The 23,810-nt window shown below is 40.1% G+C and overlaps 1 protein-coding gene across 6 annotated transcripts in view; it reads left to right on the top strand.

Annotated features, from left to right (window-relative positions):
* Window positions 1-23,810, top strand: part of card19 (caspase recruitment domain family, member 19) — a 54,750-nt gene that overhangs the window by 583 nt on the left and 30,357 nt on the right. For 3 of the 6 annotated variants that reach the window (XM_041191335.1, XM_041191330.1, XM_041191333.1), the window contains exons 1-4: window positions 1,867-2,239; window positions 3,171-3,273; window positions 3,803-3,874; window positions 9,972-10,045. In XM_041191335.1, coding sequence (XP_041047269.1) covers window positions 3,840-3,874; window positions 9,972-10,045 — 109 coding nt within the window. In that variant the 5' untranslated portion in view covers window positions 1,867-2,239; window positions 3,171-3,273; window positions 3,803-3,839. Of the gene's footprint in view, window positions 1-1,866; window positions 2,240-3,012; window positions 3,057-3,170; window positions 3,274-3,802; window positions 3,875-9,971; window positions 10,046-23,258; window positions 23,422-23,810 lie in introns of those variants that run through there. The other 3 variants (XM_041191334.1, XM_041191332.1, XM_041191331.1) reach the window with 3 other exon arrangements.

Raw genomic sequence — 23,810 nt, 5'->3', positions numbered from 1 at the left:
GAGGAAAAAATTGAACATTGAGAATCCTTAATTGCCTTAAACAGATCAATATCTTTATTAAGTCACTCTCAAACTGAAACTTTTTTCTGAGTGTTACAGTTTTAAAATTTAAGACTTTAATTTTGAACAAATTAATTTTTGTTGCTAATATAAACATTTACTTCAAGGCTGCTAATTGATGGCAGAATGAGGGCAGTTTGACATAACAATCTTATCCTTTCACCATATCTATTAATTAAAAGACATCAATGTAGATACATTATTACTTTGTGTGATTTTTGTAGTAAAACTATTGAATTTCTTTAAGTAACAAATACCAAATTCACACAGTCGAATACTTGAGGTTTATAGCTTAAATTATATTAATTGCATGTTTACCGGATGTGTTCTGTAATGAGGACTTCTTTACAGTACAAATTATTTTGATTCAATGCATTACAATGAACATTCTTGGTTTAAAAACATCAGTGTCTATTGGAAGGGGTCATGGTGAGTATACTGACGTCAGATTGCATAGCCTTAGGTAGCTGTGACAATGCACCAAAAATTAGTGGGAAAATAACTGAGATTGTAATACATATGCCATTTATAACATTCGCGCCGCACAAGTGTCAGGCAATGACCATTGGCAACAAGACAGAATCGAACCATCGCCGCTTGACATTCAATGGCATTACCAGCGCTGAATCCCCTGCTATCAACATCCTGGGGATTGCCACTGACCAGAAACTGAACTGGACTAGCCATATAAATACCGTGGCTACAAGAACAGGTCAGAGGCTAGGAATCCTGTGGCAAGGAACTCACCTCCTGACTCCCTAAAGCCTGTCCAGCATCTACAAGGAACAAGTTGGGAGCATGATGGAATACTTTTCTCTTGCCTGGATGAGTGCAGCTCCCACAACACTCAAGAAGCTCGACAAAGTATTCGCCATCCACAATCATTCACTCCCTCCACCACCAATGCACAGTGGCAGCAGTGTGTACCATCTACAAGATGCACTGCGGAAACTCACCAAGGCTCTTTAGGCAGCATCTTCCAAACCCATGACTGCTATCATCTAGAAGGACAAGGGCAGCAGATATATGGGAACACCACCGCCTGCGAGTTCCCTTCCAAGTCTCTCGCCATCCTGACTTGGAAATACATCGCTGTTCCTTCACTGTCGCTGGGTCAAAATCCTGGAACTCCATTCTTAACAGCACTGTGGATGTACCTACACCACATGGACTGCAGCATTTCAAGAAGGCAGCTCACCATTACTTTCTCAAAGGCAATTAGGGATGGGCAATAAATGCTGGCCTAGCCAGCGATGCTCTCAACTCATAAAGGGGAGGCAGTGCCATAATGGTATTGTTCCAGAGACCTAGGGTAATGCTCTGGGGGCATGGGTTCAAACCCCACCACAACAGATGGTGAAATCTGTATTCAATAAAAATCTGCAATTAAAAGTCTAACGATGACCATGAAACCATTGTTAATTGTTGTAAAAACCCATCTGGTTCACTAATGTCCTTTAGGGAAGGAAATCTGCAGTCCTTACCTGGTCTGGCCTACATGTGACTCCAGACCCACAGCTGTATGATTGACTCAAAAAAAATGCCCTCTGAACAAGGGCAATTGGGGATGGGTAATAAATGCTGGCCTAGCCAGTGACACCATATCCAATGAATGAATAAAAAATGCATTTTTAAAATTATTAACGCGTAAATAACTCAGCAATTTGTGGTGAGAAAGGGCAATGATCCATTTAATTTAGGGGGGGTGGTAATTTACTTGACTGTGTGGCCCCTTTAGATTTTGTTTTGCGCTGCCGCGCATGCGTGGTGTTTAAAAAGACCGAGCCTTGCGTGGCAATGGGCGGGGATTAGTCAGCTAGTTGTGGATTGCAAAATGCTACCAAATTCTGGAAGGATTTGCACAGCTCTGCCATTAGCATTGTCATAATGGGAGTTTGCCTTTAATCTTTTCCTGGGTTTCAAGAAATTGTTGCATTTGCCCACTTAAAACAAGCCAAACACTCAACAGGAGGACGGGCTTGCACTTCATGACGTGGGTCATGTTTCTGCAGCGTTACCCAACCAGTTGGACCGAAGACAAGACTGTAGGTCATTTTGTTCAAGGCGAATAAAGGATATCGGAAGAGTGCGGAAGGCGGAATTAGATGGAAGGTCATGGAGAAGGCTTGAAGGGCTGAATGGAGTACTGCTGCTTCTGTTATGCTCTTACAATAGAGGAGTGAGTTGTTGATAGTGAAGCGGTAACTTGGTAGAAAGAGTCCTGGGTCCACACTCAGGAGTTGTATTTTTCAATCCTGCCAATTCGGCTACCTTCTTCAGCAAAGAAGCACTTTGCATCAGAGCCCAATAATAAATAAGGTTGACATTGTTCAGCAGCAAGCAGTTACAATTGTAATGCAATTTTTAAAATGTGATTGTAACAGAAATATTGTTTGCTTACCGAATTGTGATTAACACTTTTTTTCTTTATTTCTATTCACTTGGCATGAATATTTCGGTTTAAACAGAATCAGGGGAAAATAGTTTGGAAGAGTTTTTGACCTTGGTTGTGTGAAGGTAACTGAATAAACGTAACCTTTAACCCAGAATACTGTAATCATTAACCCAGAAGATTTCTGTTTCAGATACATGCCCCCATTTCCGCTGTGCTGAGCGAGAAAGGCACAGATCATCCAGAAATTTGCGGCGACTCGCAAGTCACCGGGTCTCTCGTTATCAGCACAAATTGCTGAGTTATTTCTATTCACCTCCCACAGATACATTCAAAGCTCGGTAAATCTTGCCGCCAGTTCCCTAAATAATACTTACCAACGTTTGGTATTTTGGATAAAACATACTGGGAGAATTAACTAATTGTTAAAGATAATTTGTTGTAACCTTGGATTTTTAGAGCAGGATGCTAATTATGACATTTCTTTTCACGTGCTCCAGAGCTGCTGAGTTTTTATAGTAGTTCTGTCGAAGGGTCATGAGGACTCGAAACGTCAACTCTTTTCTTCTCCGTCGATGCTGCCAGACCTGCTGAGTTTTTCCAGGTAATTCTGTTTTTGTTTTGAGTTTTTATAGTACTGCATTTCCTCAGCAAAAGAGCAGGGCAAGAGTCACCTACTGTTTTTCATGAGCCATTTATTTCCTTGTATATTTAACAGCGCCAATATGTACCATTATCCTACTACATTTATTACTGTGGCAATGTCATCACGGGAAGCACTTTCAGAATGGAACTTTGGGAAAATAAAATGGATTGGTTAGGTGAGTTTGTGATTATCAAGCCTATAAGATTTGCCTATAAGATTTTTAGTTAGGTCTGTACACTGGTTAAGGTTATAGTAATTCTCTGTCAGGTGAAAATTTCCAGTTAAGATTTCATACATAGTGAATAAGCAATGATTCATCAGAGGCTGTTTGTCATGGGGTTTGCCAAAGGTCGTTGCAGCACTGGAATGAAAGTCAATGTTGATTGTGTGATCTTGAATGTATTGCTGCCATTAGATTATTGCTGGATTTTTGTCTGACAGCCTGTTTGAATATATAGCAGTAACTCTGATATGAAAAGTGGAAGTTCCCATGGTTTGACAGAGGTAAGTTTATGGGTGGGGGAGTGGAATGTTCTGACAATCTTTAGGCAATTAGAGTCCAGTTGGAAAGACAAAAGAATCAGAGACGTGGTGAGGCAGTAATCATGTGTACTGCATAAACAGAGAAGCCTTTCTTAACTCTGTTCTTCTGTTTGTTTAATATAAAATTATTGATATGAAATGGTCATGGATCTATTTTTCAGTGCTTTGAATCTGCAGTTTCTTTTCTGATGCCAGTCCATGTATTTGATCACTGGAGGCTGTACATTGTTACGGTGAGATTTTGATCATAAATTTAAATTGTGTATGCAGAAGTGAGCTTTATTACATTTTAAAGTCACAAATATTAATTATAAAGTTAATCATTAAGTTATGAGGGCAAATATATAGCCCTTTTACAAAATATTATTATACATCCTAGGACTAAAGAATATAACAATTGTAAGGTGAGGGACGGATGTAGAATTCAGCCTTATTTAAATAGCCTAATTGGAAAATTGGGTGGGATGACCAAGCTGTTTATTTGGGGGTATATATAAAGTTTACATCAAATATTCCCATTAATTTGCTTGATATATCAAGTTGTTGATTCTGACAATCTTGGTGTTTTATTTAAGATTTACCCACCAAAAGGCAACAGCAACAAGAACAATTCATTCCAAACTTTCAGGTCACAGAATACAAACAAGACAAAATTGAGAGTGAGAAACATCAGTGCAAGTAGGACTAAGTAGCAACCAGTTCTCAAAGCTGATGTAAGAGCCAGTGGGATCCAGTTTAAATACCCATGACCTTGACAAATGGAGTATAGTTTTCCAAAGTGCAACAAGGTTTTCACGCTGAACAATTTTTAATCCATCTTCAAAAAGAATAAGTCCACATGTGGCAGTAGCTTGGCCCACAAGCACTCTTACCTCTAAAAGAAATTGGTCCTTTGTGCAATAATTGCTCCTGTTTCACATGGTCCAGTTTGTCTTCCTTTGCTCCTCTAAACACTCAGCCTCATTATCACTGCATGCACTAATCAATATCAAAAATCAGTCAGTCTGACAGAGTGCCAGTTTTTTGGACGCATTCACAGATAACAAACTGGGGTGAACATTTATCTTTAGTGTAGGTGTAAAACTGGTGATATTGGATTGGCTGCCTTTTGTAATTCAGTCAATTTCAGTTGGGAAAAAAAAAATCAATCGTGTGTATAATGGCTGGCTGACGGTATACTGTCAGTTTTGTGCCTGACAAATTTGAACAATATTTCTGGCAGTAAAACAATGCCACAAACAGTTCAGGAACTTTTTAAAGTAATCAATATTGCTTGTACCAATGCTATGCGAATGTACAAACCTCAAAATAGAATTAATAAAGAATCTCCCAACCAGTAAATATATTGAAGTGTATGATCTTAGTTAAGGTTTCTGCCTCAAAGCTTTGAAGAAAAGCTGAATTACTGTGATAGGTTCAACATTTCAAAAAATGTCTATTAATCATACAATAGCTTAATGAATACAATCTTGTAAGGCAATGAGTTGGCGTTTCAAAGAGAAATTGACAAATCACGGAACATGATCTCCAAGGCATCAGCTAAAATTCTGGAAGGTCTTGTAACCTTATGTAGATGGTGGAAACTGATTTACTGATCTTTCATAAACCGGTGGATGGAATTATGGAATGCAAACTGCCTAATAAAATTAACTTCTTATCCATTGTAAAAAGTGGCCTTGGTTATTGTGGTATGGAAAGGAATTTAATGAAACATGACCTTGCAATCAAGTTCTGACCCAAACACATTGATCCCAGTAATACTTAATCTTTTATAATTACTAGAGCTTTTCACGATTTGCTAAACTATTTAAATCATAATGTATTATTTTACTATTAACTGAATCAATGTCTTTTTAAACCTAATAAGGTCTATAGGTTAATTAGATTTTAATTATTGTTTATTGATGCATTTGTAAGTTGGAAAGTAATTATAAATTTCTGGTTTAGGTTTAATGATTCATTTTGAATTGTTTTGTTTCTGTAACAAAATTTGACATCTGGAGTGTGATGAACATAGCTAGACGCAAAATATTAGTAAACCAGAGAATATATCAAAGCTACACAATGATGTGTTGGAGAAAGCAATTCAGCTACGTTCTGCAGTGGCTGCACATGGGTGTGATACTCCATTATCATCCTCCCTTTGAAAGCTGAGCAAGTGCTATTAGCATTCTAAAGCAAAGCCTTCCAATCAATTAGGATATTGCTCTCTTGTTCCTAACCACCTGTACATTGTGTAGCAGTTGAAGTGTAGTGGTATGGTACTGGGCTAGGAGTTCAGAGGTTGACAGTTCAAATTGAATATAATAAAACCTAGCAAATGATCATAAGCTGCTGGACTATCAACAAAACCCAATTGGCTCACTAAGGTCCTTCAGGAATGGAAACTTGCTACCCCAACCTTTATATGATATACATGTAACTCCAATGTGTGATTGGTTCTTAATGCTCTCTAAGGTGATCTAGCAAGCTAATCAATTAATATAGAAGAGAATCATAAAAATATCAGAATGACCCATTAACTATGACCCTGGCATCAGACCTGAACAATACTTGAGCAATCCCAGTTCAGTTGACCCTGCAAAATCCTTGTCACTAACCTCTGGGGATTTGCACTCATGTTGATCAAATTCCAACAGACTATTCAAGAAACAGCCTGGCAGCATTACATTTATCAGCTAACTTCCCAGATGCCTCTAACACAGGGTATACCCTGTCCTACAGGCAAGGTCGACACTCCAGAAGTGAGGCCAAAATGGTATATAATTGAATAGATTTAGATCAGAGAGTCCTCAACACTGTCATCAGATCCCATTAAGTGTCATGGTTTCAGATTTTAAAAAAAACCTAAGAAATCTCATGGTTATCATCTACTGCCCCATCTCAACTGGTGAATCAATTTCAATCCCCATACTATCTCATCCTCATTCTGTGATCCTGCAGCCCTGTAGTTCTCCTCCTCGTCCTCATCATCAATCACGACCACATCCAGTGAACGACATTTAAACAACTCACTAGATGAGGGTGCTGCACAAACATCCCCAACCTCAATGATGGGGGAAGCCCAGCACATCAATGCAAAAGATAAGGCTGAAGCATTTGCAACCATCTTCGGCCAGAAGTGCTGAGTGGATGATCCATGTTGGCCTCCTCCTGAGGTCCCCAGCATCACAGCTGCCAGTCTTCAGCCAATTCGATTCACTCCACATGACATCAATAAATGGCTGAAGGCACTGGATACTGCAAAGGCTATGGGCCATGACAATATTCCAGCAATAGTACTGAAGGTTTGTGTCCCAGAACTTGCTGCACCCAGCCAAACTGTACAGCTACAACATTGTCATCTACCCAGCAATGGGGAAAATTGCCCAGGTATGTCCTATACACAAAAAATAGGACAAATCCAACCTGACCAAGTACTGCCTCATCAGTCTACTCTCTCTATCAGTAAAGTGATGGGAGGGGATCAACATCAGTACTATCAAGTGGTGCTTGCTTAGCGATAACCTGCTCACTGATGCCCAGTTTGGGTTCTGCCAAGGCCACTCAGCTCCTGATCTCATTACAGCCTTGGTTCAAACATGGACAAAACAGCTGAACTCCAGAGATGAGGTGAGAGTGACTGCCCTTGACATCAAGGCTGTGACATTAAGGAGCCCTAGCAAAACTGGAGTCAGTGGGAATTAGGGGGAAAACTCTCTGCTGGTTGGAGTCATATCGAACACACAGGAAGATGGTTGTGGTTGTTGGAGGTCAATCATCTTAGTACCAGGATATCACTGCAGGAGTTCCTCAGAGTAGTGTCTTAGGTCCAACCATCTTCAGCTGCTTCATCAATGACACTCCTTCCATCATAAGGTCAGAAGAGGGGATGTTTGCTGATGATTGCACAATGTTCAGCACCATTTGTGACTCCTCAGATACTGAAATAGTCCATGCCCAAATGCAGCAAGACCTTGACAATATCCAGGCTTGTGTTGACAAGTGGCATGTAACATTCATGCAACAAAAGTGCCAGACAATGACCATCTCCGACAAGAGAGAATCTAACCATCGCCCCTTGACATTCAATGGTATTACATCACTGAATCCCCCACTATCAACATCCTGGGGGTTACCATTGACTAGAAACTGAACTGGACTAGCCACATAAATACTGTGGCTACAAGAACAGGTCAGAGGCTAGGAATCCTGTGGTGAATAACTCGCCTCCTGACTCCCCAAAGCCTGTCCATTGTCTACAAGGCACAAGTCAGGAGTGTGACGGAATACTCGCCAATTGCCTGGCTGAGTGCACCTTCAACAACACTCAAGCTTGACACCATCCAGGACAAAACGGTCACTTGATTGGCACCCCACACACAACATTTACTCCAGCACTGATGCACATTGGCAGCAATGTGTGCCATCTACAAATGCACTGCAGGAACTCTTCAGGCAGCATCTTCCAAACCCACGACCACTACTATCTAGAATGACAAGGGCAGCAGATACATGGGAACACCACCACCTTCAAGTTCCACTGCAAGTCACTCACCATCCTGACTTGGAAACATATCGCTGGTCCTTCACTGTCGCTGGGTCAAAATTCTGGAACCCCCTAACAGCACTGTGGGTGTACCTACACCACATGGACTGCAGCGTTTCGAGAAGGCAGCTCACCACCACCTTCTCAAGGGCAAGTAAGGGTGGGCAATAAATGCTGGCCCAGCCAGCAATGCCCAAAGCCCATGAACACATATTTTTAAAACTCCTGCTGTTTACTCATAATTGTGCAGCATGCAGCAAATGATATTGAAGACCTTAATTCGTTAAATCTCTTGATACTTTCAAAGAGGGTATGATGGGCTGTTGCATCATCATTGCTCCCTGGATATTGATCATGTGGATGTCTCTTTTTCTGTGGTTAGATATCCCCCTCTTTCCTGTTCATGTCAGGATTTAGGTTTCCAATTAGGTTCCATGTATAATTCCCTTGACTCTTGGGAAACCATCTGGAAAAGATTGTGCCCTCTACAGATGGTATTTCCTTTTGAAAAATGATGAAAGTTGTATTGCTTGGCAAATATGATCTCAGTCACCTGCTTTATTCAAGATTGAATGCAAATAAGATTATCCTGAAGCTGTCAACTGCAATGGTTTGGAACAAACCTATTGCATGGAAGCTTATTGCCACAGTAACTTACAGAAATAGCCATCCCATTCCTTGAGGTTCCCTGTATATCGGCCTGCAGCAGATTTGGTATTGCCTTTGCAGTCAAGTGGGTGAGGTGAAGGCAGCTCTCTGACATGTTGAGGTAGGAATAGCATGGTCTATAAAGGTGAGTCCTTGGGTTCAGAGAGTAGCAATGATAGGGTAAAATGCATGGCAGTGGGGCAGTGAAAGGAAGCACATTTGACTGCATGGTAAAGGGGGTGTAGTTGCAGGAGGAAACAAGGTGCTCAGAGCTGATAGAGGATGGATGGGAGAGAGCAGAGAGGGAAGAGTGAGTGGGAATTGGACTGGGTGCGAAGAGATTTGAATCCTTTGCCTCTCCATCTCAAGATGTTTTAAAAGGTTTTTCCAATAGTAGCTGGAAAATCTATTGTATAAACAGTAATATCAGTTTGAATTTCATATTTTCAGTTTGAATAGGCGGGGTTCCCCAATCAGCTAGTGTGGGGAACGCCTTTAGGAAATCCTGTCTCCGCTCAAGTAAAGTGACATTTCTAACTGAAAGCAAAACACACTTTAAATTTAATGAAGCGTTTATGCTTTTTTAAAGGAGAGTTTTCAAAAATGCTGAAAATATATGTTTTGTAGCTAAAAAGGGGACAAACATCTACACTTCAGAAGATTAATACATTATCTTTCGTTATGTTCTGTTCCTTTGAGAATAGCATATCCTGTGTGTATATATATATATATATAATTAATTTGAATACCTAGATTGCTAATATATTTACAATATAAATAAACTTAACCTATATGGAACTGATTGATCTTTAACAATATTTTTACATTGGGAATGGCTTTATACAAAAAACATTCCGAACCTAGAGTGGGCATTGACTTCATTAAATTAGTTCTGCTGCATTATGTTTTGTTTCCCTATGTAAAACAACAAAAGGGCCAAAAAATCTCGATCTGAATGTATAACAGAATATTTGGCAGCACAAAAGCATTATTCTGAGGAATCCATTTTTAAATTCTTCACATCCTGCAGTAAATGATGTAATTGAGAAAAGTAATTCAGCAGCCAATGAACGTGCATTTTGTTATGGAATATCTGAAACATTTCCAAAGTGAGCTGAATTGAAATGTTGTGAGATCTGCTTTTGTTATTTCAGGCTGAGGATGAATACCTTGAAGCTGCTGTACTGGAGAGTGAGAGCTTCATGTCTCTATGAGGAGAAGTTATTGAGTAAGTACATTATTTTCAGATGACTACTTTATCACACTTTCATTTTCTTGGTTTTACTCTGCACATCTTCACAAGAGCAGAGTTAAATATGTAAGCTTATTGTTAAAGGGCTCTGAATATTAATCTAATAAGCCTCTTTAAATATATTAAATGGGAAGGAAATTGTAGGAGTGAATACTTTGGTCCAAAGTACAAAGGGTTACTCACTAGGAATGTCTTATTGTCCCCCCAAGATTCTTCCATAGGATTTAACGATCTTCTAGCTGATCCACTGATGTTAATTATGGGCCCAGACTAAAAGCTCCCAAAATGCCTGGAAATCATGTTGCAGGCTGGAAAATCTGACTACATCCAAGCAGGGGGGAGGCCTTGTTTGAGGATTTCCATTTCTAAGCTGAAATCAATGTTTAAAAAAATGAAATGAACTTCTGGGAAGAATATTACATTATTAGGGCTAGTGCATTAAACAAAAAGTATTTTACTTAGTCCTTTGAGCTAAGTAATTTGAGAAATTAGATGTCAATGCATTTTCACTTGATATTTATGGTTTTTTTTTTGGGTGGTGTGTAAAAATACAAATAAATTCAGCAAAGGAAAGTGCAGATCCACAAAAGTCTCTGCAGTCTATCAAACTGTTTCCAAAACTAATAAACCTCAATCGTCTACTACCTCAAAGTGATCCAATTCGCTGTTAAGTTTCTTGTGATCCATCTCCACTGCTTCCATGGGCAATCTGATGCACACATTTCTCACCCTTTGTGTGAAGTAATTAAATCCAAACTGTCTGCACCTTCCCCCTTCTCAGCTTGAATTCATGTCCCCGATCCTAAGGTTTCTGACAATATAAAACATATTATCTAAGTTCATTTAGTCTATTCCCTTAAAAATCTTGCTTACGAGAATAATACATTCACTGAGCCTTTGTTAAAATGTGTTGAACAAAATGGTATGTAATGTATAAGTTGTGAACAACCAGTGCCTTGCACAAATTTACAATCAACTCTTAAGATTTGTCCTGTATCCTTCCATCTATCTTTCTTTACGATTTCAGTAATACACCTATTTGAGTGAATGTATCGGTGCTGCCTCATGCTCTCGTCTGGACCTGGAAAAATTCATCGATTTTTGCTTCCAATTTCCACTCCTCTTTCACCTTCACATGGTCCATCTCCGACTCTTCCCTTCCCTTCCTTGAATTCTCTGTCTCCATTTCTGGTGATAGACTGTCCACCCATATTCATTACAAGCCCACCAACTCCCACAGCGACCTCGACTACAGCTCCCCACACCCTGCTTCCTGTAAGGACTCCATCCCATTCTTCCAATTACTACGCTTCTGTTGAATCTATTCCAATGAAACTACCCACCAAAACGATGCTTCTGACATGTCTTCCTTTTTCCTTAATCGAGGGTTCCCCCCCCCCCCCCCCACCCCGTGGTTGACAGTGCCCTCAATTTACCGCACCTCTGCCCTCAGCCCTTCCCCTCCCTCCCAGAATGATGATAGGCTCCTCCTTGTCCTCAGTTTTCTCCCCACGAACCTCTGCATTCAAAGGATCATCCTCCGTCATTTCCACCAATACCAGCATGATGCCACCACCAAACACTAGCAGCCCCCCGTCAGCATTCCATAGGGGCCACTCCCTCTGTGACACGCAGGTCCACTCCTCCATCACCCTCAATGCCTCATCCCCTTCCCACAGCACCTTCCCATGCAATTGCAGAAGGCGCAACACCTGCCCTTTTACTGTTTCCCTTCTCAGCGGCCAAGGTCCCAAACATTCTTTTCAGGTAAAGCAGCACTTCACTTGTACCTCCTTCAATGTGGTCTGCTGCATTTGTTGCTCCCAATGCGGTCTGCTCTATATTGGGGAGACCAAACACAGACTGGGTGACCGCTTTGCGGAACACCTTCACTCAGCCAGCAAGCATGACCCAGACCTTCCTGTCGCTTGCCATTTCAGTACACCATCCTGCTCTCATGCCCACATGTCCATCCTTAGCCTGCTGCAATGTTCCAGTGAAGCCCAACGCAAACTTTCTTGAACAGCACCTCATCATCCAATGAGGCACTTCCTTCTAGACTTAACATTGAGTTCAACAACTTCAGACCATGAGCTGTCTCCTACATCTTGACCCCTTCCTTAATCCAATTTTTTTCCACGACCACCCCCCCCCCCCCCCCCCCCCCCCCCCCCCCCCCCCCCAACCCTCCACCTCACCTAGTGCTATCTGTCACTTGTTCTTATGTTTTGCTCTCACGGAGTGCTGACCCTTGTTCTGCTACTAACACATCCTGATATCTTACCTTTATGCCACTATCAGCACCTTCTTTAGTCTTTAATGCTACCATTAACACACCTTTGCTTAGTGTCCATAACATCTTCATCTAATCTCTCCTAAGCTCCTGCCTACCCCAACCTTCTATTTTGTTCCACCTGCTAAACACCCCCCCCAAACAGTATCAAATCCATTACATTTATGCCTCTCTTTAGTTCTGAAGAAGTGTCACACAGACTTGAAACGTTAACTCTGTTTCTCTCTCCACAGGTGCTGCCAGACCTGCTGAGTTTTTCCAGCATTTTCTGTTTTTATTTCAGATTTCCAGCATCCTCAGTATTTTGTTTTTATTATACGTGTTTGAGTGTCCTGTTGCATTCAATGCTTCCTGTTACCATTATATATTTAGCTGCTGTGCCAGTCTCTTCCAAGAACACAGAAAGGAAGGATTAATTTAGTATGCTTGCTAATCTTTGCTCATTTGCTATCATGTCATCTTTGGGCTCTTTCAATAGTCGCAATGCTTTTTTTTAACCTGCTTGCTTAAAATACATTTATAGACATGATTAACTGTACTCAAAATTCCCTGTTATCCTGCCTCCCTGTTATCTTGGTTGTATATTTGTCTTGATTCACTGTGCTACTCACAGCTTAATACTTTAGGACCACTGGCCTAGAAATTTGATCATGCAGCACCCATTTTCCAAGTGAAAACAAGCACAGAAAGGTACGATATGGAATACGGCATATGTGCATGTACATTTCATGCCAGGTGAGCACCATATTGGTTAGGGTGACCCAGTAGCTCAGATCAGCTGCCTGAGTCCAAAGATCCATTTTTGGTCCTTTTAAAAAAAAATACTGGTTTCCAACTAATTGCAGCATCCACCATGAATGCTGTTCGACTGTAGTTATTGTCTTTGCCATTATAAGCACAACCTTACACTCCTACTGTATTCTGGTTGTTATTGTGAACTCTGACCTCCTCTACTACTTACTGGTTGTTGCTTAAAGCCTGGTCCAATAATCACCCTGCTCTCATGGATTCATATCATGTTTTTACATTTGGTACCGCATCACGAGAGAGAGACTGAGACAGACCGATTTTGCACCCCTTATGATCCAGATTATATCTTTATCTGCTTTTCTAAATCCTTGCCAAAGGACACTGACTTAACTGGAACTTCAGTAGGTTGATTGTGTACTCTGTCAGATCAAGATTTAGGCTATAAGCCAACAGGCAGAGCTAAGAATATTTGATATACAGGTATTTGAAAAATATGTTACTCCTATTTGTTAAACAAAGACTCAACTATATTTTAACAACAGTAGATCCCTGAAAATTATTACTCACTTTTTGTGTGGCAAAATTCAAATTTCAATACAGTCAATGGCCTAATGACTGAAGACTGATAGGCTAGTTGTACTTGGGCAACAATAGGTAAACCTTCAAATGGAGGTTTCTGCCCTACCTAAGGAACATAGCCTGTCCAAATAGGTTAATCTCCTTTATTAATTAGGTTTCCTTTCTAATAAAAGGACAATGCATTCCTGTCATGAAAATATAATAACTTTCATAATATTATCATGCTTTATTGTAAAAATAGGTAAACAGTAGGGTTTGGACTAGTTTCTCTGTGTGGATGTGTGTGGGTGGGGGGGGTCGGGATTTAATTGAATTGGGGACAGCTGGTCTGGAGTTTTTTGAGACATCAGACAAGAAGCTAGGTTTGAAATGCTAAATACGTAAACATGGCAGAATTTTAGAATGTGAGGTGTGAGGAAAATTTGCATTTGTAGATAGATTAGGTTAGTCTGAATTTCAAAGCGATGGTAAGATGTTAGTCCTAGCTAAAAGAAGCTAAGCCAAACAGTGTGTTTATTTTTCCCGAAGGTGACTGATAAAATTAGTATGATGAAAGATTTATATTATGAGAAAAGTAAAGTTGCAAAGACATATTGGAACAATGGAATTTACATTAAAAAGGGAGAAACATGTATAAAGGAAATGAGGCTATGTGTCGGGGGAGAAGGAATTCTAAGATCTAACTCAAGTGTGAAAAGCCTCCAGCCTCTGTGCATCAAGTTGCTGTCTACAGGAACCGAAGCTGAGAAAACTCATTTTGAGTATGACTGTTCAGGGTATTGTGTTGCTTTGCCTGGGCCTATTTAAATCTATTTGTTTTTATTGTTGCCTTAACGGAGGTGCAACTGGGAGCCAGGTTAATTAGTGGTTTTAGGAGTTATTATAGTAGTAATTTGTAGACCTATGTATGTGCTTGAAATCTTTTCTTTTGTTAATAAATGTTTAATTTAGTTTTCTAAAAACTTCTGAAGTCATGGTAGTCGAAGTAGAATACAAATTGCAAAACAGTTTGGCAGCTGTTTCAAGTTTCTCTCTGGGATTTGAGCAGTTTGGCATTTATCATCCACTGTGCCTTAACAAAATTGGGGGCTCTTTGTGGGAAAAATTTCAAATTCCTTGATTGGTTTGGAGTTGGTGAATCTTAAGGTTATGAGTACAAGAAGCATTTTGAATTCAGGAGTTGGTGTGAGGGATTTTTAAAGTGGCGAGACTGCAATATGGCTTTGGCAGTTGCTAAGACTTGTCTGGGAGTTGAAGTTATAACTTTGGATGGTTTACAAAAGGTAAATAAAGCTAAGCGAGTGGAACTGACCGATAAGTTACACTTAGGATTAACTTCAATGGTAAGGAAATCAGTCATAATGGAAGGTATAGCACAGCATTTGAAATTGGAAGGAATACCTGAGAGACTGAGTTCTCCGAGGGGTGGGTCATTGGAATGGGCTCAAATTCAGTTGCAAATGAAAAAACTTGAGCTAGACACAGAAGAAAAAGAAAAGAGAAAAAGCACTTCAAAGGGAACAGGCGAAAAGGCAGGAAAGAGAAAAAGCGAGAGACAGAGAATTCCAGTTTAAAATGCTGGCAGTTAAAAAAGAGACACAGGAAAGTGAGGAAGGATTTATTTCCAGATCAGAACCTGGTGGGGAGATGTTTAAACTTGTACAAGCTCTTCCAAAGTTTGAAGAGAGAGATGTTGAAGCAGTTTTTATTTCATTTGAAAAGATAGCTAAACAGATGAAATGGCCACAGGAAAACTGAACATTGTTGTTGCAATCTAGATTGGTGGGTAGAGCACATGAGGTTTATCCTTCACTGTCAGAAGCAATGTTGGTGAACTATGTGGTAACAAAAAGGCTATTTTGAGTGCATATGAGTTGGCTCCTGAGCTATACATCAGAAATTTAAGAATATGAGAAAACAGCCTGGGCAAATCTATACTGAGTTTGAAAGAGTAAAATGAAGTAATTTTGACTGGTGGAAATGGGCATTAAAGATAGAGGTGACATATGCAGCTCTTAGAGATGTAATTCTTTTGGAAGAATTTAAAGATCCAAATCCTTCAGTTGAGAATGCGTGGAGGAACTGAGGATTAAGACAAGCAGCAGCGATCGCTGATGATTATGAGCTGGTTCATAGATCTGAACCATTCTTTGGTTACCCTTTTAAATCCAAGCAGGATAGAAAGTGGGTAGGTGAAAGGAAGGTGGGTGGTCAGGGAAGAGGAGTAGGTAGAAATTCCCAGGAAGTTTTTTCTCAAACTAAAAAGGAAGGTGCTGAGGGTAGAATTGACACTTGAAAATTGAGGTGTTTTCATTGTAATAAAGTTGGACACACAAAATCAGTGTGTTGTAAATTATACAGAAAATCTGTTGGGATTATTGGAATGCAGAAAAGCTCTGGAAATAAAAGTACTGTGGGTTCTGAGGTTCAGGCACAGGAAAAAGCAGTGGTTTGTGTACAGGTAAAACAAGAAGAATCAGTGATACGTAAAGAAGTGGGGATGTGTTCACAATTTACCCAAGGTTGCTCTGAGGAGCAGGTTGCAGAAATGTTTAAAGATTTTGTATGTTAAGGGGAAGTCTTTCCATGTGTATGGGGTGGAGGAGGTAAATATGTTAAAATTTTGAACACACAGGGGCTAGTCAATCCTTAATGTTGTGGGATAGTGATATTTGTTGTTCTGAGTGAGTATTGCAGGAACAGTTGATAATAAGTGGGGTTCATTGAGATGCTAAACCTATTCCATTGTGGAAGGTAAATTTAAAGAGTAAGTGGGAAAACAGGTGAGATGATTGTCGGAGTAGTGGAAAAATTGCCCATTGCAAGGGTTCAATTTATTTTGGTTAAATATATAGCTGGGTCATAGATGTGGGTGATGCCTATGCCTGTAGAGGGGTTTTCAACAGAAGTGCTGCAGAAAGAATATCCTGGATTGCTTCCAGTTTGTGTGATAACAAGATCACAGGTTGAAACAGGAAGAACGGGAAGTTAAAAAAGGCTGGGAGAAGGCGTGGAAATCCAGTTAGCTGACACTGTTTTTGATAAGATTGTTCAGGAATAAAGAGTGTAAGATAATGAAGTTGAGGTATTTAGCTCAAGGCAGTTGATAGAGTTACAGAGAAAAGGATATGTAAATAAGACAGTTCAATCAAACAGCTTACTCAGAAACAGAGGCAGAATATATTCCAGAATGTTATTACCTTAAGGGTAATGTTTTAATGGGAAAATGGCAGCCGTATCATGTTTCAGCAAATGAAAGCTGGAAGTAAGTACATCAGATTGTTATACCATTTGGATATAGAAATGAGATCCTAAGAATAGCTCATGAAATTCCAATGGTGGGGCACTTAGGAATTAGAAAGACTGAAGTGAAAATACAAAAACATTTTATTGGCCTGGATTGCATAGAGATGTAGTCAAATTCTGCAGAACATGTCTTACATGTCAGGTGATAGGAAAACCACAAGCAGGGATTAAACTGTTACCTTTAATTCCAATTCCAACATTTGAAGAACATTTTACTAGGATCATGATTGATTGTGTAGGACCCCTCCCTAAGACTAAGAGTGGAAATCAGCACTTACAATGATGGATGTGCCTACAAGGTTTCCTGAAGCGATACCTTTGAGAAATATTACAACAAAGAGAATTGTGGAAGAGTTGACTAAATCTTTTACAAGATATGGTTCACCAAAAGAAATACAGTCAGATCAGGGTTCAGATTTCATGTCACAGCTGTTTATAGAAATAGTGAACAGTTTGGGGATAAAATAGTTTAAGTCAACAGCTTACCATCCTGAATCACAAGGGGCTTTGGAAAGATGGTGTCAAACTTTAAAAACTATGATGAGGGCGTATATTCAGGACTATCCACAGGACTGGGTTGGGGAATTCCATTCTTGTTATTTGCTTTTAGGGATGCTCCTAATGCATCAACTGGTTTTAGTCCTTTCAAATTAGTTTATGGTCATGAGGTAAAGGGGCCACTGAAATTAATTCATGAGAATTTGGTGGGTCAAAATTCAGAAATTACCCCCCTGGATTATGCATCAAACCTCAGAGAAAGATTGGACAGAGTTAGCTAGGGAACATTTAAAGAGATCACGGTAAGTGATGAAACTGAAGGCAGGCAGGAAAGCTACAGCTCGTAATTTTGTTGCTGTGGGGATAAAAAAGCTAGTTCTGTTACTGGTACTAGGTGACTCATTAATGGCAAGATTTAGTGAGCCTTACAGGATTGAAAAGAAACTGAGTGAAATAAATTATTTAATAAATACTTCAGATAGAAGAAAGAAGCTGAGAGTGTGTCATGTAAATATGCTTAAAAAGTACTTTGGCAGGGAAGAGAACTAAAAGGAGGTATTAGTGGTCAAAGTTAAAGAGAAAGAGGTAGAAATGAAGGATTCTGAAATTTATTTTCCTCTAACCAAATTGGATAATGAGGCAGTACTTAAAAATTTAAATGTAATATTGAGTTACCTTCCAGACAAACATCAGTGATTTGAATAAAAACAAAAAACTGGATGCTGGAAATCCAAAACAAAAACCGAATTACCTGGAAAAACTCAGCAGGTCTGGCAGCATTGGCGGAGAAGAACAAAGTTACTCCGCCAATGCTGCCAGACCTGCTGAGTTTTTCCAGGTAGTTCTGTTTTTGTCAATGATTTGGAGAAGCTATGGCAGTCACACAAAACTATTTGTGGGAATAAGCTGGGGAGGACAAATTTAGCTATACATGATGTGTGTGTAGAAGTTTCATCTTCGATAAGGCAACATCCTTATAGATTAAATCTGGCGAAGTTATCACAAGTCCAGAAATAAATTGAATTTATGCTTCAAAACAACATCATTGGGTCTAGCTGCAGTAACTGGAGTTCGCCTATTGTGATAGTACCAAAACCTGATGGAGCACAGATTGTGTGGACAATCGGAAAGTGAATGCAATGACAAAAGTGGATTCGTACCCTATACAGTGGTTAGAAGATTGCATTGAAAAAGTGGGACAATCAAAGTTTATCACAACGATTGATTTGCTGAGAGGATATTGGCAAGTACCATCATTGGAGAGAGCAAAGGAGACATCGGCTTTTGTGATGCCAGATGGACTATATCAATTTAATGCCAGGCCATTTGGTATGAAAAATGCACCTGCAACCTTTCAAAGACTGGCAAACAAAATAATTGCAGGACTGAGCAATTGTGTTGTTTATATTGATGACTTGATAGTTTTCAGTCAAACATGGGAGGAGCATTTGCAACATCTGGAAGAATTATTTAGTCGACTACAAGAAGCCATATTGCTGATGAACTTAGCTAAAAGTGAATTTGCAAAAGCGCAAGTTACATATCTAGGCCATACCATTGGACGTGGTAAGGTGGCTCTAAGAGATGTGAAAGTCATGGCTATTGTGGATTTCCCCATGCCTACAAAAAAATGAGAAGTTTTGAGATTTCTGGGCGTGAGTGAGATTAGCCGGAAATTTGTACCAAATTTTAGTAGTGTGGTTGCTCCACTGACTGAACTATTAAAAAGGAACAAGATGTTTCAATGGACACAGGAGTTTCAGAAGGCATTTGACATTTTTTGAAAACTGTATTGACTATGACACCAGTTTTGGCAGTACCTAATTATGCCTAGCAATTTAAGTTGGCCATTGACGCAAACAATATAGGCATTGGGGCCGTACTTTAACAAGATGAAACTGGAATTGAGAAACCGATTGGGTATTTTTCATGGAAGTTGAAAGTACAACAGAGATGATATTCAACGATCAAACAGAGACTCTGGGTGCTGGTGTTAGTGTTGTAGCATTTTGAGATTTATGTTGCAAATAATTTGTCAGAAATAATTGTTTATACAGACCACAATCATTTAAATCTTCTGGACAAATTTCAAGACCGAAGTGCAAGGCTATTCAGATGGAGTTTATTACTGCGACCATTTAATCTTTAGATTATACATGTGGCTGGATGAGAAAATTTAATTGTAGGTCATTGTCAAGAATTTGAAGCTCGAAAGGGAAAATTAGACATTTAAAAACCTGGACACTGGCTCCCAGTTACACCTCCATCAAGGCAACAGTAAAAACAAATAGATTTAAACAGACTCAGCTAAAGCAATGCAATATCCTGGACAGTCACAATAAAAATGCATTTTCACAGTTTTGGGTCCTGTAGACAGTAAATTGATGCACAGAGGCTGGAGGGTTTTCATACTTGTGTTAGATCTTAGAATGCCTTCTCCCCCTGGACTGGAATGATTTCTGTTGAAATGAAGGATTTGTATATAGTTATGTTAGTGCATGTATCTGGTAATGTAATAATGTAAGTATGTAGATAAGTATAGCAGGTATTGTAAGATGGGTTAAGAAAATGAAGTCATCTTTTTAAATTTGCATGGTTCATTTTCCAGTAAGGAGGGGGGGTGTCATGAAAATATAATTTTCATAATATTATTGTGATTTATTGTAAAAGTGGGTTAATAGTGGCGTTTGGATTAGTTTCTCTGTGTGGATGTGTGGGGGGGGGGGGGGGGTGGGATTTAGTTGAATTGGAGACAGCTGGCCTGGAGTTTTTTGAGACATCAAACAAGAAGCTAGGTTTGAAATGCTAAATATGTAAACATGGCTAAATTTTAGAATGTGATATGTGAGGAAAATTTGCATTTATAGTTAAATTAGGTTAGTCTGAATTTCAAAGAGACGATAAGATGCTACACCTAGCTAAAAGAATCTAAGCCAAGCAGTGTTTTTTTTACCCCAAAGGTGACTGATAAAGTTAGTATGATGAAAGATTTGTATTGTGAGAAAAGTAAAGTCGCAAAGACATATTGGAACAATGGAATTTACATTAAAAAGGGAGAAACATGTATAAAGGAGGTGAGTCTATGTGTCAGGGGAGAAGGCATTCTAAGATCTAACACAAGTGTGAAAAGCCTCCAGCCCCTGTACATCAAGTTGCTGTCTACAGGAACTGAAGCTGAGTAAACTCATTTTGAGTACAATTGTTCAGGGTATTGTGTTGCTTCGGCTGGGTCTATTTAAATCTATTTGTTTTTACTGTTGCCTTAACTGAGGTGTAACTGGGAGCCAGATTAATTAGGCATTTAGGAGTTATTATAATAGTAATTTGTAGACCTATGTATGTGCTTGAAACCTTTTCTTTTGTTAATAAATGTTTAATTTAGTTTTGTAAAAAAATCTCTAATTCTTGGTGGACTTTGTACTACTGAGTTCAAGGCATGCATCTCGAAATAAAATACAAATTGCAAAACAATTGTGGTAGCTGTTTCACTCAGGGATTTGAACAGTTCAGCATTTACCATCCACTGTACCATAACAATTCCCCTACCACCACCACTTGTATCTCTATCAAGCAATCTGTATTTTATAATCTGCACTTCATGTTTACCCAACCCCTGCCACTGTTGTCTACCTCACCACCATCTCGCTCAGCTCCTCCACTTCTGCTAAATTATCTTCCTGCTTATCCTACATCCAATATTGGAGGACCAGAAAATTCCTCCAATGAAATATTGGGAAGGCTTCCCTAGTTACTGACTCCATCCCTCTCCCTGGTAACAGTCTGAGATGAAGCCAATCTGTCCACAACCTTGATGTCATATTTGATCCCAAGGTGGGCTTCTGACCTAATTTTTGTGCCATCACCAAGACCACCAATTTCCATTCCATAACTTCAACCATGTCTCAACTCTTTGTCTTTCATGAGATGTGGGTGTTGCTGACAAGGCCAGAATTTTGTTGCCCACTCTTAATTGTCCTTGAGAGGGTGGTGATGATCTGCCTTCTTCAACTGCTGCAGTCCATCAGGTACATGTACACCAACTGTGCTCTTAGGAAGCCCCAGGATTTTGACCTGGTGACAATGAAGAAATGGCGGTGTAGTTCTAAATCAGGCTGGTGTGTGGCTTGAAGGGAAACTTGCATATGGTGGTGTTCCCATGCAGTTTTAACCCTCATTCATGCCGTTGTTACCTCAACTATTCCAAATCACTCCTGGTCTCCCACATTCTACTCTCCATAAACTTGAGGTACCCAAAACTCTGCTATCTTTGTCTTAATTCACAGCAAGTCCCACTCCCATATCACCCCTGCTATACACTGGCTCCCAATAAAGCAATGTCTTGATTTTAAAATTCTCATCCTTGTTTTCAATGCTTCCTTGGTCTTGTCCCTCCCTACATCTGTAATCTCCTCCAGCCTCAACTCCCAGATATTTGCATTCCTTCGATTTTTTTTTATGCATCCCCAATTTTAATTGCTTCAGTATTAGTGGTAATGACATCAGTTGCATTGGGCCCAAGCTCTGGAATTCCCTCCCTACACTTCTCTGCCTCTCTACCTCACTTTCTCCCTTTAAGACATTCCATAAAACCTATCTCTTTGACCAAGCTTTTGGTCATCTGACTTAATATTTCCTAATGTGTCACACCTTGTTTTATTATGCTACAGTGAAGCTTCTTGGAATATTTCATTATGTTAAAGGTGCTATATAAATGTAAGTTGTTGTATCGAAGAGTTTTTGTGATGCTTGAGATCATCCCAACTAACGAAGCCCCAGGTATCCTATTTTGTTCTTGGCTCTAAGACATCGACTTCCCCTATACCCAACACTGATCTGTTTGTTATCTCTGCCACTGAAAGTGGATGGAAGTAATGTTTTCACCCCTGTCTGTTCGTCTGTAAGTGATACATCCCAAAGATGGATTTCAATGAAACTCGGTACTCAGGGTATGGGCCATGATCTGAAGATACAGATCTGGATCCTGGAATTTTTTAAAGGATCTGTTAACATTGGGAGATAGGGCAAATTGACTTTTCTTTTAGAATGTTGTGGGTTGTTTTTAGAATGTTATTGATTCTTTTAGAATGTTGTGGATTTTCTCAGCTTCTATGGTGCAATTTACACAGCTGTCAAAATGTGAGCAGACTTTTCAGAACAGGTTGTTGGATGTGGATTGCCTGGAGCCTCCTCAGTGAGATGAAAGCTCTGAATAAAAAATATTTCTTTTTTCAGCTTTTAGCTACAGAGCATCAAACCAGCAGGGAAATGCCCCAAGGAAGAGCTGTGTAATTGTAATAACCTTGAGTTAACACAGCGTGGTGGAGGTATGCGCTCTTCTGAGTGCCCTCTTCACTTGTTTATTGCATCAATTTGTAGTCACAATGTTACAGTTTCTACCCCTTCTATTGCAACACTATCCACCAGCCCTTGCTTTATGCTATATCTTCTCATACTCCTTATTGTTCCTTTCTCGGTATCTCTTTGCCTCTCCCCTTGCCTTTTATCTAAATGTTCTCTCCCTACTATATTAATTTCTTCTTCAACCAAACTCCCAATCCACCACCCGCCCTGTACAGGCCCAAATCTAAAAGTGCCCGCAGTCTTGCAACGTCTGACTCAGTCGCCCTCTAGCAGCTTAGCTTATTAAATAAAATCCTCATTTTTTCCCCTCCTCCTAAACATACATATCTACCAATTCTTAGTCATGTTTCTGAGATGTTGATCATCTTTAAACGGCATTGTTGTTCCCCTCACCCTTACTAGGTCTGATCCTGTTCTGAGCCTCTGACTGAGGGAACTTTGTTCCGCTGCGCCTGTAATCTGACACTGAGCTGGAGCTGGGGCTCTGCCTTCGGCAGAGGAGAAAGAGACCGCGGAAGTCAGTAAGCGGGGCGGAGTACAGGATCAAGCAGCAGCGCCATGTCAGGTCAGTGCTCACCGCCCAGTCACACAGCAAAAAATCAGCGTCAAGCTCCATGGGGCGGGAGCTTGGCGGAGCGGTCAGGTCTGGTAGCACATAGCCTCCAGGTACCTGCATACTCTCCGCTTAGCATCCGTCCGGCGGCTGTGCTCAGGACCCCGCTCCATTTGTTTCATTTTCACCCGGGGGGGTTGGGGGCATTCGTGGCGCCGCCTAGCCACTTCCTCGCGATCTGTTGACATTTCTCCATTTCGCTGCTGTTCGTGATCCCTGGTCCCAGCTCCCAAAGCCTGTCCTTGCATTATTTGACCGGACCACATGAAGCGTCAGAGCGGAGCCAGCTAACCTTGGCATTGGTCAAAATTGGCGTTTTATCAGGCGGCGTTTGCTCTGTA

The sequence above is a fragment of the Carcharodon carcharias genome, chromosome 7 (genome assembly GCF_017639515.1).
Source record: "Carcharodon carcharias isolate sCarCar2 chromosome 7, sCarCar2.pri, whole genome shotgun sequence".
Lineage (NCBI taxonomy): Eukaryota > Metazoa > Chordata > Chondrichthyes > Lamniformes > Lamnidae > Carcharodon > Carcharodon carcharias.
Note: the sequence above shows the minus strand (reverse complement) of the source record. Positions and strands in the feature narration are given on the sequence as shown.